Source organism: Callithrix jacchus, chromosome 8 (assembly GCF_049354715.1).
Source record: "Callithrix jacchus isolate 240 chromosome 8, calJac240_pri, whole genome shotgun sequence".
Taxonomy (NCBI): Eukaryota; Metazoa; Chordata; class Mammalia; order Primates; family Cebidae; genus Callithrix; species Callithrix jacchus.
The window spans coordinates 51,903,292-51,922,474 of NC_133509.1; the positions used below are offsets into that span (position 1 = coordinate 51,903,292).

Below are 19,183 nucleotides of genomic sequence, written 5' to 3' on the forward strand. Positions count from 1 at the left end.
ATTGATTGATTGATTGTTAGCTACTTTGGGTCCACTCCAATCTACCTTCTACACCAAAGTTACTTGGATATTTAATCATTTACCCTCTTGTTAACATTACATTTCCATGCTGTTCCCTTCTGTGGCAAAAAATAAAAAATCTCTGACAGCTTCTTTATCACCTACAAAAGAATATGTTAACTCCACTTTATGTTGTATGATCTACCTATTTATCTTGTTTATCCTCCTTTTTGACCTTTCTCTTCAAATTTGTACTAAATAAATACAGAATTAGGGGCTGGGTACAGTGTCTCAAGCCTGTACTCAGCACTTTGGGAGGGTGAGGTGGGAGGATTGCTTGAAGCCAGGAGTTTGAGACAGTCAGCAAAGTAAGATCCCTGTCTCTATGAAAAAAAATACATATATTTTTAAAGTCAAGTGAAGTGGTGGCGCACATATGCGATCTCAGCTCCTCTCAGGACACATAGGCAGGAGGATCACTTGAGCCCAAGTACTGGAAGTTCAGTGAGCTATGATCATGTCCCTGTGCTCCAGCCTTCCAAGCCTGGGAGACAGAGCAAGATTGTCTTTTTTTTTTTTTTTTTCTTCCCTCTGGTCCTTGATTCAGAGATTGTCTCTTAGAAATATATATAGAGAATTGGTTTCTCCACTATACACTAGTATTGTTACTCTTTTGCTTTCCCTGGTATTTATCTTGTATCAATTTAAATTAGAACCATACTCAACAATCTGTTCAAAGAAGAAATTTAGCTGAGTCAGGTTTCATTCCTTTTCCCATTTTTTCATGATTATGGGGGAAAACCAAAGTGATTAAAACTGACTGCAAAGAACAGATTTCAATGTACATGTTATATAAGAACCAATTAGAATTATATTTTTGGACACAGCAACAGTCTTTGAAATCTTTTATAAGAATCTTTGTTAGAAAACTAACATTTGCTGCTGGTGTGGTGGCTCACGCCTGTAATCTTAACACTGGGAAGCCGAGATGGGCTGATCACTTGAGGTCAGGAGTTCAAAACCAGCCTGGCCAACATGGTAAAACCCGGTCTCTGCTAAATACAAAAAAAAAAAAAAAAAAATCTGGGCGTGGTGGCATATACCTGTAATCCCAGCTACTTGGGAGACTGAAGCAGAATTGCTTGAACCTGGGAGGCGGAGGTTGGTGTGAGCCTAAATCGAGCCCCTGTACTTCCCAGTGTCGTGACAGATCGAGACTCCATCTCAAAAAAAAAAAATTTGCAAGTACTGTTTTATGATGCATAATGGTGTCTGCTTTTTTGAAGCTCCAGGGAAGGAACATTTAATGCCTATCTTGTTGAGATTTCTCCTTATTGCGGGTTGAAGGGCTTAGAATTTAAGGGCTAATTCTATTAAGGTAATTCTATTAGCAGTAAGAGAAAAAAAGCAAATGTAACTGAAAAGTAGTATAACCGTATTACATGAAATATAGAACACGTAATATTTTGCATCTACATTGGCAATCTATTCATTGTTTGAAGTTTGATTTTTTTTTTTTTTTTTTTTGAGGTGGAGTTTTGCTCTTGTTGCCCAAGTTGGAGTGCAGTGGTGCGATCTCGGCTCATGGCAACCTCCGCCTTCTGGATTCAAGTGATTCTCCTGCCTCAGCCTCCTGAGTAGCTGGGATTATAGGCATGTGCCACCATGCCCAGCTCATTTTGTATTTTTAGTAGAGACGGGGTTTCACCATGTTGGTCAGGCTGGTCTCAAACTCCCAACCTCAGATGATCCGCCCGCCTCGGCCTCCCAAAGTGTTAAGATTACAGGCGTGAGCCACTGTGCCCGGCTGAAGTTTGAGCTTAAATACTACCTCCGGGAGCCTCTCTGATTTACCTAAGTTCTCCATCCCTTGTGTTCCCCTTACTTTTTGTTCATAACTCTGTTGATCTTCCACTAGAAACTAGTGTTTTCAAACTTGAGTGTGTGAATTGGGCTTGTTAAAAGCATAGATTGCTGGGCTGCATCCTCAGAGTTCCTGATTAAGTGTCTTTTAGGACCCCAAAATTTGAATTTAGTGACTAAGGTTAGTTGTGAGACTATACTCTGAAACCCACTGAATTACATGTTTCTGGAAAGAAACAATGAATCTATCTATATACAGAGGGCTTAATACTGTGGCAAACACTACGTCTTAAAATATATGTTGAATGTATGAAGAAAGAAATTAATGAATGGAGCAATTATTACTAAACTTATGTTTTCCTTAAATCCACAGTTTCACCTAGCTCCTTTCACTCAGAGGATGAGTTTACCTTCTGCTGTGTTGTGATCAAAGCCACAAACTTGTCTTCACTCAGAACTCTATCTCTTCTCTGCTTCTCTTCGTCTGTCTTAGGATAATGTTTCTTTGCCTTTCTGAAGCTAGCTTTTTTTCTTGCCCCCTTCTGGGAACTTAATAATCCCTTTTTCTGGTATCTAGTTTTCCCAGTTGTTTTTTCCCCTCTGCCTAAAACAAGACAATTTTTTCATGTGTTCCCTATTCAATAATAGTGCTTTTGGCTGCAAGTGAGAATACCTGACTCAAACTGCTTTAGCAATAAGGACCTTAATTAGCTTACATGACTTGAAAGTCTAGTGAGTAAATAAGCTTCAGAGTTGTTGAATCACATCGTTGAATTGATTGTGCTTCCTTTTGTCTGCTCTGCTTTTCACAATGGCAAAGCTATTTTCCTGTGTTTTTTGGATGCTTTATAATCAACACCTCATGCTCACTTCATAGGGGATAGGGCATAGCAGAGAGTGAGTGAGGTGGAAACTCTCACAAGACCAAAGGACAACTTTCCCAAAAGCCTACAGCAAACCTCTCCTTTCTCATCTGCCATAATTGCTTCACAAATCACATTTTTCCTTCCTTCCTTCCTCCCTCCCTCCCTCCCTCCCTCCCTCCCTCCCTCCCTCCCTCCCTCCTTCCTTCCTTCCTTCCTTCCTTCCTTCCTTCCTTCCTTCCTTCCTTCCTTCCTTCCTTCTTTTCTTTCTTTTTTTTTTTTGAGATGGGGACTCACTCTGTTGCCCAGGCTGGCGTGTGGTGGCACTATCTCAGCTCACTGCAACCTCTGCCTCCTGGGTTCAAGCCATTCTCCTGCCTCAGCCTCCTCCCTGAGTAGCTGGAATTACAGGTGTGAGCCACCGCTCCCAGCCCACATTTCTGAACCAATCACTGACAACAATAACCTGGAACTGAGGCTAGAATTCACCTTCCTTTTAAGCATTTGGTTTCCTGGAAGTAATATGGATACTGGTCAAATTTGAAGTTGTGTTTAGGAAGAGAAGTGAACGAATAAGCAATCAATGTTGTCCCCTGCACCTAGCTTAAAAAGATGTGTTTGTGGCCAGGCATGGTGGCTCACGCCTGTAATCCCAGCACTTTGGGAGGCCAAAGTGGGTGAATCACAAGGTCAGGAGTTCGAAACCAGCGTGGCCAACATGGTGAAACCCCGTCTTTACTAAAAATACAAAAATTAGCTGGGCATGTTGGCGCGCACCTGTAATCCCAGCTACTTGAGAGACTGAGGCAGGAGAATCACTTGAACCCAGGAGGCAGAAGTTGCAGTGAGCTGAGACTGTGCCACTGCATTCCAGCCTGGGCAACAGAATGAGACTCTGCCTCAAAAAAAAAAAAAAAAAAAAAGTGTTTGGTGGGGACTAACAACTTTTGTTTTATTTGTCATTCTGGCTACCATCACAATTGACTTTTTTCCTTTTGTGGTAAGAACTATGGCAAATTTATCTTCCACCTACATCTTTCGTGGCCTTTTCACTCACTAACTTCTTAGCCCTTTATTATTTAATATATGTTGTCTTCACCATCCTTTGGGAGTTGCTCTCTCAGTGGCTATTGTGGTGGTCTTTGTTGGTTGTAATGACATCTCCTCCCTTCACTGTGTATCTGCCAAATAGTCAGGGTTAGACTGACCTAGTTGGAGCTCAGCCATGGGTTGTGATCAGTCTAAGCCTGTCAGAATACTCACATCTCCCTTGCCATGATGACTGTTCAGGAATAGGTAACTCAGGTCTAAGCCAGAGTAATTGGCTTGGGGGTAAGCACCGACCTAGATTGATTCTATCAGAGCAAAACCATGTACTTATTTTAGTGATTCAGGAAGGAATAGTGGGTGTATAGAAGCAGCTCCCTACATTTTGGTACCCTGAGGGACACTTCTCTGATGATGAAGTCAGAACGCAAAGGGGATGAAGTAGTGGGGGCAAAGAAAAGAATCAGAGAAATGGAGCATAAACCTGATTCAACTGCCTGAAACCTAACTTATCACCAGATTTTATTACCACTCTAGATTTTATTTATTGTTAAGCCAATTTAGAACTAGATTTTCTTACAACGTATCACAATTAATAATGGTCACTAATGGTGTGCTAATTGCCAAACTCATGGACTTTTTGAAATTTGTGTCCTTTCAGATTTCTTTGAAGAAATCTGAATTTGACACTATTGACAATCTTGTCATTTGAAACCCTTCTTTCTTGACTTCCTGGTTCCTTTGCTTTCTGTCTACACAACATATTGTAGAAAGCTTGTAAAATAAAGATAAAATCATAAAATATACATAATTTTAGAATGTCAAAATCCTCAGTCAGAAACTTAGCTAAGAGAAGTTGATAAGAATAGAGAGAGCAAGGGGGAGGGAAGATATGATACAACATTTTGTCGTAAATCTTCTAGGTATTATACAATAGAACCATTTATGTTTTAGATCAGTAGAAAGCTACATGTGATCTGGACCTTGGTTTAATTTTTTGTTGTTGAGATGGAGTGTTGCTCTGTCACCCAGGCTGGGGTGCGGTGGCACTATCTTGGCTCACAGTAACCTCTGCCTCCCAGGTTCAATCAATTCTTGTGCCTCAGCCCCCTGAATAGCTGGGATTACAGGTTAATGCCACCACGCCAGCTCATTTTTGTATTTTAAGTAGAGACAGGGTTTCACCATGTTGGCTAGGCTGGTCTCAAACTTTTGACCTCAGGTGCTCTGTCCTCGATCACCCAAAGTGCTGGGATTACAGGCATAAGCCACCATGCCTAACCCCTTATATTCTCTTGGCCACAAAATCATTAGATAAGTTATGAATTTAATAAATATATAAATTGGAAAATAAACTTTATCATCATCTGGCTCTCTCTTTGCTACCTCAGACTGCCTCTCTATATAAAATAATCATTTTTCCTTTTAAAACCTACTCTACCCTGTCTTCTCTATTGGGCTTTTTGGTTCCACTATTCTTTCAATTGCTAAAGGTAATTTCTCTTTTTCTTTCTCTCCAGTGTCTTCCACATTTATTCCTTCCTTTTCATTTTGATTGCCAGAACCCACATTTAATCCTTTTTATTTTAGTTTCAGATTTGCAGTAGTCTCCTAGCTGATATTCCCATCCCTATAGTACCTGCACCAACCCATTTGACATACCACTCAGAAGTCACCTTTCAAAAATACATTTACAATCAGTGGTTTCCCATTGTCTTCCACAATCTTTATTGTGGAAGATTCCTCTTCCTAGCTTTCAAGGCTTTCAACATATCAAGCCTTATTGCTCACTCCTGACATAGCCCGCTGCCTCCGTGGCTTTATCTGTGCTGTAACTATAGCATAGCATAGAAATACAGTACCTGTGTGTGTTTTTTTTTTTTTTTTTGAGACGGAGTTTTCGCTCTTGTTACCCAGGCTGGAGTGCAATGGCGCGATCTCGGCTCACTGCAACCTCTGCTTCCTGGGTTCAGAAAATTCTCCTGCCTCAGCCTCCTGAGTAGCTGGGATTACAGGCACGCACCACCATGCCCAGCTAATTTTTAATATTTTTAGTAGGGATGGGGTTGATCTGTTGACCTCGTGATCCACCCGCCTCGGCCTCCCAAAGTGTTGGATTACAGGCGTGAGCCACCGCGCCCAGCCTGACCTGTGGTTTTTGTTAGTCAAAATGTTCTATGTCAAGATTCATCATAAAAACCATCTGGGCCGGGCGCGGTGGCTCAAGCCTGTAATCCCAGCACTTTGGGAGGCCGAGGCGGGTGGATCCCGAGGTCAGGAGATCGAGACCATCCTGGTTAACATGGTGAAACCCCGTCTCTACTAAAAATACAAAAAATTAGCTGGGCATGGTGGCGCGTGCCTGTAATCCCAGCTACTCGGGAGGCTGAGGCAGGAGAATTGCCTGAACCCAGGAGGCGGAGGTTGCGGTGAGCCGAGATCACGCCATTGCACTCCAGCCTGGGTAACAAGAGCGAAACTCCGTCTCAAAAAAAAAAAAAAAAAAAAAAAGCCATCTGAAGATCTTATTTTTCCTGTTTTATAGACACTGTGTTTGGAAATAAAATGTCAATAGATATTATACATTCAAAATCTGTTACATTGAAAATTATGATCATGGCCAGGCGCAGTGGCTCACGCCTATAATCCCAGCACTTTGGGAGGCCAAGGCAGGGGGATCACGAGGTCAAGAGATCGATACCATTCTGGTCAACAAGGTAAAACTCCGTCTACTAAAAATACAAAAAATTAGCTGGGCATGGTGGCGCGTGCCTGTAATCCCAGCTACTCAGGAGGCTGAGGCAGAATTGCCTGAACCCAGGAGGCGGAGGTTGCGGTGAGCCGAGATCTCTCCATTGCACTCCAGCCTGGGTAACAAGAGCGAAACTTCGTCTCAAAAAAAAAAAAAAAAAAAATTGTAATTATGCAAATTTTTATCACTAGCACTCTAAACAAACTTTATACAATAACATATGGGTGGGGAAGGGACTTCACATTTAAACTCCATTCCTACAGGCTTTTGCTTTTACCTTCACACTGTTTTTGTTTTTGTTTCTTGTTTTTTTGTTTTGAGGCAGAGTTTCACTCTTGTTGCCCAGGCTGGAGTGCAGTAGTGCAATCTTGGCTCATTGAAACCTCTGCCTCCTGGGTTCAAGTGATTCTTCTGCCCCAGCCTCCCGAGTAGCTGGGATTACAGTTGCATGCCATGATGCCCAGCAAGTTTTTGTATTTTTAGCAGAGATGGTGTTTCACCTTGTTGGACAGGCTGGTCTCAAACTCCTGACCTCAGATGATCCACCTGACTTGGCCTCCCAAAGTGTTGGGATTACAGGGGTGTGCCACCGGGCCCGGCCCACAGTGTTTATTTTTGAACATGTCATATGGATTACAAAATTCTAAAGTCACAAAAGGGTATTAAGTGTAAAATAAGTTTCTCCCCTTCCTGTTGTCCCCTCCCCACAGTTCCTCCTTCTTGGAAACAATAGTGTTATCAGTTTCTTGCATGTGTTCATCCATGGAGAGTTTAACGAGAGACACGTTTCATTTATGTATGAATTTGGGAATGGTAGAGGTGTGCATTCAAACTCAGTAAAAAGAAAACAAGTTATACGATTAAGGAAAGGGCAAAAAATCTGAATAGAGGCTTCCCCAAAGAAGACGTATTACTAGCAAATAAGCACATGAAGAGATGCTCAACATCATTAGTCATAGGGAAATCCAAATGAAAGCCACAATGAAATATATCACACACCTATTAAAATGACTAAAATTCGGGGTCAGGTGCCCCTGGTGGCTCACACCTATAATCCCAGTACTTTGAGAGGCCAAGGTGGGCGGATCATTTGAGGTCAGAAGCTCCAGACCAGCCTGGCCAACATGATGAAACCCTGTCTCTACTAAAAATACAAAAATTGCTCTTTCCCTGTCACCAGCGAGTTGTGCAGAGGTGGAGGCTTGAGTGTGTTCAAGATTCAGCTTCACCCTCAACTCACCGCTATAGCTGAGGAAGGCGTTGCTGCTGGAGGAGTAATGGACATTAATACTGCTTTACAAGAGGTGCTGAAGACCGCCCTCATCCACGATGGCCTAGCATGTGGAATTTGCGAAGCTGCCCAAAACTGTAGACAAGCGCCAAGCCCATCCAACTATGATGAGCCTATGTATGCCAAGTTGGTGGAGGCCCTTTGTGCTGAATGCCAAATCAACTTAATTAAGGTTGATGACAACAAGAAACTTGGAATGGGTAGGCCTCTGTAAAATTGACATGGGAAACCCCCTAAAGTGATTGGTTGCAGTTGTGTATTAGTTAAGGACTATGGCAAGGAGTCTCAGGCCAAAGATGTCATCAAAGAGTACTTCAAATGCAAGAAATAAATCTTCGGCGCACACACACACACACACACACACACACACAAATTAAACAGGTGTGGTGGCATGCACCTATAATCCCAGCTACTTGGGAGGCTGAGGCAGGAGAATCACTTGAACTTGGTAGGCAGAGGTTGTGAGCCAGGATCGTTATCACTGCACTCCAGCCTGGGCAACAGAGTCAGACTCTGTCTCAGAATAAATAAATAAATGATGACTACAATTAAAAAGATTATCCATATTCACACAGAGGAGAACAATGCACACTGGTGCCTACCAGAGGGTGGAGGATGGGAGGAGGGAGAGGATAAGAAAAAATAACTAATGTATACTAGGCTTCATACTTGAGTGATGAAATAACCTGTACAATGAACCCCTATGACACACCTTTACCTATGTAACAAACCTGCACATCCTACACATGTACCCCTGAACTTAAAAGTTAAAAAAAAAAAGGATTGTCCATATTAAGTGTTGGTGAGGTGGAGAAGAAACTAGAATTATATGCTCCTGATGTGATTGTAAAATAGTACAACTACTTTAACATACACCTATCATGTAACCCAAACACTTCACTCCTAGGTATTTGCTTAAGAGAAAAGGAAGTATATGTTCATATAAACACACAAATTCTCATAGCAGCTTTATTTGTAATAACCAAGAACCTGGAACAACTCAAATGTCTATCAGCAGATGAATAGTTTATCAAGCTGGTGTATCAGTAAAATGGAACGAATATTAAGCAATAAAAAATGAACTGATACCTGAAGCAACATGAATGCATCTCAAAATCATTTTGTTGAGTCAAAGAAGGCAGGCACTGTATTATTTCATTTATATAAAATTCCATGAAAAGCAAACGATAGTGACAGCGAATCAGTGGTTGCCTGAAAGTGGGTGGGAATAGTGAAAGGCACAGATTGCAAAAGTTCACGAGGAAAATTTTAGGGGCTTTGATATACTTATTATCATGATTTTGGCGATAGTTTCACAAATGTATGATCATATCTAAACGCATCAAATTTTACAACCTAAATATGTGTGGGTTATTGCATGTCAATTTGGTTTTATTTTTTGATACGCAGTCTCGTTCTGTCGCAGAGACTGGAGTGCCCTGGCGCGAATTCGGCTCACTGCAACTTCTGCCTCCCGGCTTCAAGCGATTCTCCTGCCTCAGCCTCCCCAGTAGCTGGGACTACAGGCGCCTGCCACCTGCCCTGCTGATTCTTTTGTATTTTTAGTAAAGAAGGGGTTTCATCGTGTTAGCCACGCTGGTCTCGAACGCCTGAGTCGTCCTCCCAAAATGCGGGGATTACAGGTGTGAGCCACCGCGCCCGGCTAGGTTATTGTATGTCAATTTTTACCTCCATCACTGTTAAAGGCAGTTAAAACTCAGTCTGTATTCCTAGGCTGGTTTTGTTTTTGTTTTTAGGGGCGGGGACGGAGTTTCGGTTTTTTTGCCTAGGCTGGAGTGCAATGGCATGATCTCGGCTCACTGCAAACTCTGGTTCAGGCGATTCTTCTGCCGCACCCTCCCTAGTAGCTGGGACTACAGGCGCGCGCCACGACACCCAGCTAGTTTTTGCATTTTTAGTAAAGACAGGGTTTCAGTATGTTGGCCAGGATGGTATCGCTATCCTGACCTCGTGATTCGCCCGCCTCGGCCTCACAAACTGTTGGGATTACAGGCGTGAGCCACCGCACTCGACCCTTTTTTTTTTCTGTAGGGTTGAAAAAAAAAAATTCCCATTTCACCCCACACTCCACTCCTCACTAACCACGGGAAACCCCACCCAACACCATCCACCGGGCCCCTCCCTGCCATTCTAATCCCGACATCAGGATGTCTTCTGTCTGCCGCCCGCTAGAGAGCGCGTACAGAGGAGGTCAAAGCCTTTGGCTCTCTAGCTCAGCTCCAACGACTGCATGAACTTCCGGCTACAAGCCATTCCGCTTCCCGGGGAACGTTTGGGCTGTTGTACGTGTTCCGTAGGGGACTCTGAAGACTGAGGATATCCGGCCCGGAGCGTCAGTGCAACGCGGAGTTAGCCGCCCGGGCAGTTGCTTGGAGGAGGTAGACCAGACTTGCTGCTGCTTGGGGCGGTCCTTTCGTTTCCACTGGAGTGGAGGAGAGAGTGCTGCCATGGCAGCACCTGCGCAGCCCAAGAAGATCGTGGCCCCTACGGTGTCCCAGATCAACGCGGAGTTCGTGACCCAGGTGAGCGGAGGCGAGTGTGGTGTGTGTGAGTGGCTAAGGACGTCGTGGCCCCGAGGCCTGGTGATGGTTTTTTTTTTTTTTTTCCGGGACTAGGACCTCCGAGGAGGCATTCGTTTGTTAATTCATTCACACAAGTCTTTTTATTGAGTATTAGCTCTGTGCCGACCACTAATGCTAAGTGCTGTGTGTACCGTGGTGAAAGAGACTGCCTTGCCCTGAACTCCGTGGCTCAAGGAGGACAGACATATAAAAAGAAAACTATATGAGGTTGGCTGTATTGGAGATTGTCTCAGGAGCAGTTGATTCAGTGAGGGGGCAACAGCCCATTTCATCTGAGACTGGCAAGCAGGCTTCGCAGCAGAGTGATGCTGGACTCACTCTTCAAGTAGGAATAGGGTTTTTCCTGGTCCGTAGAGTGTCGTGGGTTTTTGAGCAGTGATACGAAACTGACAAGACACCTCCAAATAGATCCATCTAAGTAGAGAGTGATTCTGTAGTTTGAGAGCGTTCCTTTAGAATCCATTTATTATGTTGTATTGTGAGCCACAGTTGGCTTTGGATAGGGAAACACAGTCCTGTGGTTGTCAGCAACATTCCTCATTCTTGTTATTTATTTGAAAGTTGTGTAAGAGTGTAAGTAGTTCAACGTAGAAGTTATCATGCCCACCTGCTTCTTTATTCTTTATTCCTTGTCTCAGCAGATTTGCTAAGGCAGAACCCTATGAGCAATTTTGAATCCTCCCTTTCCTTTAACCCGTACATTTCTACATTCTGAATATCTTTTGCATCCGTCGGTTGTTCTGCATCTTTGTCACCCTAAGCTGCGTTGCCATTATTTTCCGCCTGTACCAAGGTATCCTAATCTGCCATATTGTCTTTCCTCTTGCTCCCCTCTAGCTCATTGATGTTGGTTTCCAAGTAATTTCATACAAGTGCAAATCTCATCATGTCACTTGCCTTCCTAAAATCTCTTCCTTCCTTTCTTTATTTCCTTCTTTTCTTTTCTTTCTTTTTTTTTTTTTTGAAACGGAGTTTCGCTCTTGTTACCCAGGCTGGAGCAATGGCGCGATCTCGGCTCACCGCAACCTCCGCCTCCTGGGTTCAGGCAATTCTCCTGCCTCAGCCTCCCGAGTAGCTGGGATTACAGGCACGCGCCACCATGTCCAGCTAATTTTTTTGTATTTTTAGTAGAGACGGGGTTTCACCATGTTGACCAGGATGGTCTCGATCTGTTGACCTTGTGATCCACCAGCCTCGGCCTCCCAAAGTGCTGGGATTACAGGCGTGAGCCACCGTGCCCGGCCTCTTTCCTTTTTTTTTTTTTTTTTCAAGACAGGGTCTCACTGTGTTACCCAGGCTGGTCTCCCACTTTTGGTCTCGAGTGATACTTCCATCTCAGCCTCCCTTGTAGCTGAGACTGCAGGCGTGCACTGGGACTACAGGGACTACATTACGGCTGGCTGTCCTTAAAATCTTTAGCTGGACGCGGTGGCTCACGCCTGTAATCCCAGCACTTTGGGAGGCCAAGGCCTGTGGGTCACGTGAGGTCGGGAGTTTGAGACCAGCCTGACCAACATGGAGAAACCCGGTCTCTACTAAAAATACAGAATTAACCAGCTATGGTGGTGCGTGCCTATAATCCTAGCTACTCGAGAGGCTGAGGCAGGAGAATCGCTTGAACCCGGGAGGCAGAGGTTGCAGTGAGCCGAGTTCGCTTCATTGCATTCCAGCCTGGGCAACAAGAGCAAAACTCTGTCTTGTGCGCGCGCCGAAGGCCAGGGTAGCTAGAATCTAAGGATGATATGAAAGGAGGACAGAGCATGTGGGGACCAGATTATATACAGTTTTGGAATCTGAAAAAGTTTGGATTTTTTGCAATCTGGTGAATAATATTTTAGAAAGATCACCGTAGCTAAAGTGAGGAAAGTGGATGGGAATGAGGGAACAAAAGTTGTAACAGGGTTAGTTACCAGTTAGTTCAGGTAAGAGTAGTGTCCTGTACTATTAGAGAGTGACGTATACTGGATATGTTCTGAAGCTGAAGGCAATAGAATTTGATGATTGCTTGTGCAGGGGTGGAGGAAAGAGACAAATTGAGAATAGTTTGAACAACTGGGTTAATGGTTTGGACATTACTAAGATTGGGAAGACTAGAAGGAGAGATTGTTCTTTGGGTGATATCAAGATTTCTGTTTTGGCCATGTAAAGTGTAAGATACCTAGTAGTTGGAAATGTTGCGAAGGCAGTTGAATGTGTGAGTCTAGAGCACATGGGTGAGATCTGGGCTTGAATATAAATTTGGGAGTTACTGATCCTAGAGGATATTTAACACCATAGGACTGAATGAGATATCCTAGAGCACACTGTAAACATATGACATTTATTGTATCCTGGGTTAGATTGTGAGAACATGTCTGTTTTATTCCCCATGTACTCTCAGCACCTGGGTATTATACTAGGCACACGCTGTGTGATGAGTATTTGTCAAATGAACAATAAGTGAATTAATGAACAAATATGACAGATCATTAAGATATAGTGGGAGAAAGGAAGGTTCTCCGCAATCTTGGGCCATGGGTACAAACATTAATGTCTAATATTTGCCAGAAACTGTTTAGGCTCTTCTGGGCTACAAAGAAAGGTAATCTTTGCCTTCAAGGAGTTCACAGTCTATGAAGGAGACTTTAAGAGACTTAAAAGAACTCACCATAGTTTAGTGTGAGAAATGCCAGATTGGGGTATGAGGGAAGTGCTTTGAGAAAAGAGCATAAAATGATTACTTTGTTGAAGGGAAGAATTTCCAAAAAGAATTTTCTCATTGAGAAAGTATCATTTGAGATGGACTTTGAAATTTAGAGAGGAAAGTGGGGGAATTGGTTTTCTACGTAGAGGGGACATCTTGGGACTAGGTGTTTTCTTCTTCTCATTTTTCCTTTTTAATTTAATTTCTGAGCATTTGGCATACCTAGCCAGAAAAGGTACTTTTAAAATTATTTATTGAATCAATGAGATCAAGAGGTTAAAATTTAGTTTTAAGAAGATTAGAAATCTAAACTTCATGTCACTTTTTTATACAATTACATTTTTATTTCCTTTTTGTCTTTTAGCAAGGTTTACTTTAAACAGTTTATACTGTCATAGTTGTAGTAAGCGGGGAATGGAAAGTTTTTATTTTACATGAGACTAGAGAGTTTGAGGGAGGGCAATATATATATATATATACTGCGAGATCCTGATATTTGAGACATTACACATTAGACCCCAAGGGAAAGGAGAAACTCAGAGAAGAGACATGATGGATGCTTAATAAATGTTTGCTTTTTTTTTTTTTTTGAGACAGGGTCTTGCTCTGTCTCCCAGGTTGCAGTGCAGTGATGCAATCTTGGCTCATTGCAACCTCTACCTCCAGGTTAAAGCAATTTTCCTGCCTCAGCCTCCTGAGTAGCTGGGACTACAGGCGCCTGCAACCACACCTGGCTAACTTTTGTGTTTTTAGTAGAGATGGAGTTTCACCATGTTGGCCAAGCTGGTCTTGAATTCTTTACCTCAGGTGATCTGCCCGCCTCGGTCTCCCAAAGTGCTAGGATTACAGGTGTGAGCCACCATGCCCAGCCGGAAGGTGTCATTTAAGTAGGAAGTTACTGTAATGTTTTTAGAGGCTGTTCCTCAGAGCCAGTGTCTTAACTGCTCGGGAGACTTTTTAAGTGTGTTGTCTCTGTTCATTGTTGAGCTATAAAAGCAAAGAAAACAGGTCCCATCTCTTAATTGTTCCAATTAAGTGAGAAGGAAAGATGGATAAGCAATCAAATATTTATAATACAGAAAGGTAAGGTTATTAAGAGTTACATACAAAATGAAGAGAAGGAGAAACCAGTTGTCACTATCAGGTAGTGTTGAGGACAGCTTCACAGAAGTAACATTTCAGATTTTACTTCATTTGTCCATCCATTTATCCATCAGACTTTATGAGTGCCTCTGATATGCCAGCCACTGCAGAGTAGTCACTTTTTTTTTTCTTTTGAGATTTTTCTCTCTTGTTGTCAGGCTGGAGTGCAATGGCACGATCGTGGCTCACTGTATCTCTGCCTCCCAGGTTCAAGCAATTCTCCTGCCTCAGCTTTCCGAGTAGCTGGGATTACAGGCATGGGGCACCACGCCTGGCAAATTTTATATTTTTAGTAGAGATGGGGTTTTTCTGTGTTGGTCAGTCTCCTCTCAAACTCCCGACCTCAGGTGATCCGCCTGCCTCAGCTTCCCAAAGTGCTGGGATTATAGGTATGAGCCACCTCACCTGCCCTACCTTTTTAACAAGTATATTGAGTTGTGCTTGCCAGTTTTCTATTTATTTTATTTTTTGAGACGGGGTCTCCCTCTGTCTCCCAGGCTGGAGTGCAGTGTCACGATCTATTTTTAAATAAATTATAATTGGGTTTTTAAACAAAACTCTATGAATAAGACTATGCGATTTCTTTAAATATGTAGAGAAAATATATATATTTCTTTAAATTTCAAAATTTACAAGTAAAGCCTGGTCTGCTGCAATATACCAGCTCTTATATTCTCTGTAATAATCAGCTGATAGACTACAATTTGGGTTTTTTTTTTTCTTTTTTTTTTTGAGACGGAGTTTCGCTCTTGTCACCCAGGCTAGAGTGCAATGGCGCGATTTCAGCTCACCACAACCTCTGCCTCCTGGGTTCAGGCAGTTCTCCTGCCTCAGCCTCCTGAGTAGCTGGGATTACAGGCATGCACCACCATGCCCAGCTAATGTTTTCTATTTTTAGTAAAGATGGAGTTTCACCATGTTGACCAGGATGGTCTCGATCTCTTGACCTCGTGATCCACCTCCCTCTGCCTCCCAAAGTGCTGGGATTACAGGCATGAGCCACCGCGCCCGGCTTACAGTTCGTTTTTTTTAGGTTTTGGTATGGGTGTGAACTAATCATTTAGAGGTGCATTATTTTAGAAAGTATTCATGAAGATTTTGAATATCACTTGTAATACTTGTTCAACTATTAACTAACTATAATCACAGGCAGATCATTTATTCCTTTTTTTTTTTTTGAGACGGAGTTTCACTCTTGTCACCCAGGCTGGAGCAATGGCACGATCACGGCTCACCGCAACCTCCGCCTCTTGGGTTCAGGCAATTCTCCTGCCTCAGCTTCCTGAGTAGCTGGGATTACAGGCACGCGCCACCATGCCCAGCTAATTTTTTGTATTTTTAGTAGAGACAGGGTTTCACCATGTTGACCAGCATGGTCTCGATCTGTTGACCTCGTGATCCACCCGCCTCGGCCTCCCAAAGTGCTGGGATTACAGGCTTGAGCCACCGCGCCCAGCCCAGATCACTTATTTTTTCTAGATTAGGGTTTCCTTATCGCTTTGCTGAAGATGTTTGGCTTTGTGGTTATTAACTGGGCTGTGTTGTTTCCCTAGGGGTGGTTGGAGGGGACTTTTTGTTTGTTTAAATCACAGTAGCATTTTGTGCAAAGCACTACTGGCATTTAGTGGTTTAGGGGTCAAGGATGCCAACTAGCCTATATGTCTGTATAGTCCTTTCAGATTTACTCTGTCCCCCAGTGCCCAGTACTGCCTTGTTAAGAGACATCTTGTCACTAAATGATTTGTCTTCTAGCTCTACGATGGTATGAGTCTGTGACTTACTGTTTATACTGTTTACTTTTGCAGTTAGCATGTAAATACTGGGCTCCTCACATCAAGAAGAAATCACCTTTTGATATAAAGGTAAGTACTTTTGTTTGCAACATAATTCTTGAGAAGTTACACTCCTTTTAAAGGATTATTTCAACAAAAGCTTTTCATAATTAAAAAAAAATTTAAAACAGCCTAAGAATCTACACAATATACAATTTTTTGCTTATCAAACTTAACAATTACTCATGTTAGGAAATTTGGGGCCAGGCGTGGTGGCTCAAGCCTGTAATCCCAGCACTTTGGGAGGCCAAGGCAGGTGGATCACGAGGTCAAGAGATCGAGACCATCCTGGTCAACATGGTGAAACCCCGTCTCTACTAAAAATACAAAAAATTAGCTGGGCATGGTGGCGCGTGCCTGTAATCCCAGCTACTCAGGAGGCTGAGGCAGGAGAATTGCCTGAACCCAGGAGGCGGAGGTTTCGGTGAGCCGAGATCGCGCCATTGCGTTCCAGCCTGGGTGACAAGAGCAAAACTCCGTCTCAAAAAAAAAAAAAAAAAAGGAAATTTGGAAGTTATGGAAACTACACAGAAGAAAATAATCAGTATCCAGAGATAACCTCTCTTATCATTTTGTTGTATTTTCTTTAAGCTTTTAAAAAACATGTTTATATATAATTTACTTGTTTTTCTGTTTATAGATTCTTAGGTTGTTTTTAATTTATCATTATTATAAATGACCACATAATAAATACCTTTGTAAATATACAGAAAGTTTGGTACAAGTTTGTTTTTCTTTTTGAGACAGAGTTTTGCTCTTGTTGCCCAGGCTGGAGTTCAGTGGTGTGATCTTGGCTCACTGCAACCTCAGCCTCCCGGGTTCAAGTGATTCTCCTGCCTCAGCCTCCCAAGTAGCTGGGATTACAAGCATGCGCCACCATGCCTGGCTAATTTTGTATTTTTAGAGACGGGGTTTCTCCATGTTCCTCAGGCTGGTCTCCAATTCCCGACCTCAGGTGATCTGCCTGCCTCAGCCTCCCCAAGTGCTGGGATTATAGGTGTGAGCTACCGTGCCTTGCTGTATAAATTTCCGACAGTTCATTTAGAATTGAATCTATTGTGTTATCTTTTTTTCAGAGTGGTAAATGAAAGAAAGGTGTATAATAAAGATGGAAGGAGTGGGAGTTGTATAGTGTAATAACTCAAGTCTAGTAATATTCAATAAGGGAACTGAACTTATTCAATTGAATAAGTCCAATTGAAGCAATGTAGAACAAATAATATGACAAATTCCCAAATATAGGGTTAATTCTCACTGGAATAGGTTCTTAAAGAGAGGTCTAAGGCCAGGTGCGGTATCTCATACCTGTAATCCTAGTGCTTTGGGAGGCCAAGGAGGGAAGATAATCTGAAGCCAGGAGTTTGGGACTAGACTGGACGGTAGTGAGACCTTGCCTCTACAGAAAGTTTTTTAAAATTGACTTGGTGTGGTGACTCACACATGTAATCTCAATTGCTAAGGAGACTGAGGTGGGAGGATGACTGAGCCCAGGAGTTTGAGGCTCCAGTGAGCTATAATCAGGCTACTGCACTCCAGCCTGGGCAACAGAATGAGATCTTGTCTCTTAAAGAGAGTGAAGACTTTAAATGAAGTAGATATTGACATATTGCATGCCATTCAACAGGTAATGAAGACTTTTAAGCTCTGCCATTATAAATTTAATGGTGATGCTTTAGGCACTGTTGGTAAAACTGAACTTTTTAAACCCAAAGTTTTTACTTTTTTTGAGCTTAAATCTTTACAAGTATATTTTTGTTTTGCCAGTATTGTTATTGTTTAATTTGAAATTTGATGAAAGCAGTAACAGAATTTCATCTAGGCTGAGCAAAACTTGCTTTCTTCATCACTTCCCTCTTTTTACCACCCACAAATACTTATTTCACAAATATACTTGGAGCAGTTAAAAGATACAGGCCAGGCACCGAGGATCACACCTGTAATCCCAGCACTTTGGGAGGCTGAGGCAGCAGATCACTTGACCTCAGGAGTTCAAGACCAACCTGGGCAACTTGGTGAAACGCCATCTCTTCCAAAAATACAAAACAATTAGCTGAGTTTGGCGTTGTATGCCTGTGATCCCAGCTACTTGGGAGGCTGTGGTGGAAGGATATTTGAGCCTGGAAGGCAGAAGTTGTAGTGAGCTGTGATTGCACTGCTGTACTCCAGCCTGGGTAGCAGAGTAAGACCCCATCTGAAAAAAAAAAAGAAGAAAGACATTATAGTTACCATACAGTAATATATTATACCATGTTAAAGCACTTCATAATTTTACAGTAGGATTTTAAAAAAAACTATTTAATGCTAGCACTACTACAACTGCCATTTTTTTTTTTTTTTTTTTTTTGAGACGGAGTTTTGCTCTTGTTACCCAGGCTGGAGTGCAATGGCACATTCTCGGCTCACCGCAACCTCCGCCTCCTAGGTTCAGGCAATTCTCCTGCCTCAGCCTCCTGAGTAGCTGGGATTACAGGCACGCACCACCATGCCCAGCTAATTTTTGTATTTTTAGTAGAGACGGGGTTTCACCATGTTAACCAGGATGGTCTCGATCTCTTGACCTCGTGATCCACCCGCCTCGGCCTCCCAAAGTGCTGGGATTACAGGCGTGAGCCACCGTGCCTGGCCCCCATTTTTTTTTTTTTTTTGAGACAGAGTCTGACTCTCCTGCCAGGCTAGAGTGCAGTGGCGTGATCTTGGCTCACTGCAACCTCTGCCTCCTGCATTCTGCTGCTCAGCCTCCCAAGTAGCTGGAGGCTGAGGCAGGAGAATCCCGAGGCAGATTGTCCTGCCTTAGCCTCCGGAGCAGCTGGGACTACAGGCATGCACCACCAAACCCAGCTAATTTTTGTATTTTTAGTAGAGATGGAGTTTCACCATGTTGGCCAGAATGATTTCGATCTCTTTACCTTGTGATCCACCCACCTCGGCCTCCCAAAGTGCTGGGATTATAGGCGTGAGCCACCACGCCCAGCCCTTTTTTGTTTGTTTGTTTTTTTGCGACAGGGTCTTGCTCTGTTGTGAGGCGCCAGGCTGGAGTGCAGTGGCATGATCTTGGCCCACTGCAACCTCCGCCTCCCGGGTTCAAGCAGTTCTCCTGCCTCAGCCT

At 43.0% G+C, this 19,183-nt stretch overlaps 1 protein-coding gene and 1 pseudogene across 6 annotated transcripts in view; both read left to right on the forward strand.

The window, feature by feature from the left end:
* Positions 1-7,673: 7,673 nt before the first annotated feature.
* On the forward strand, positions 7,674-8,273 carry LOC118145148 (small ribosomal subunit protein eS12 pseudogene; annotated as a pseudogene).
* A 1,899-nt stretch (positions 8,274-10,172) lies between these two features.
* Positions 10,173-19,183, forward strand: part of AQR (aquarius intron-binding spliceosomal factor) — a 130,320-nt gene continuing 121,309 nt past the window's right edge. For all 6 annotated transcript variants that reach the window (XR_013521053.1, XR_013521054.1, XM_009005600.5 and 3 more), the window contains exons 1-2: positions 10,173-10,359; positions 16,051-16,107. Coding sequence is in view for 1 of the 6 variants with exons in the window: in XM_009005600.5 (XP_009003848.1) it covers positions 10,285-10,359; positions 16,051-16,107 (132 nt within the window). In the remaining 5 variants the exon portion in view is untranslated. The remainder of the gene's footprint in view (positions 10,360-16,050; positions 16,108-19,183) is intronic.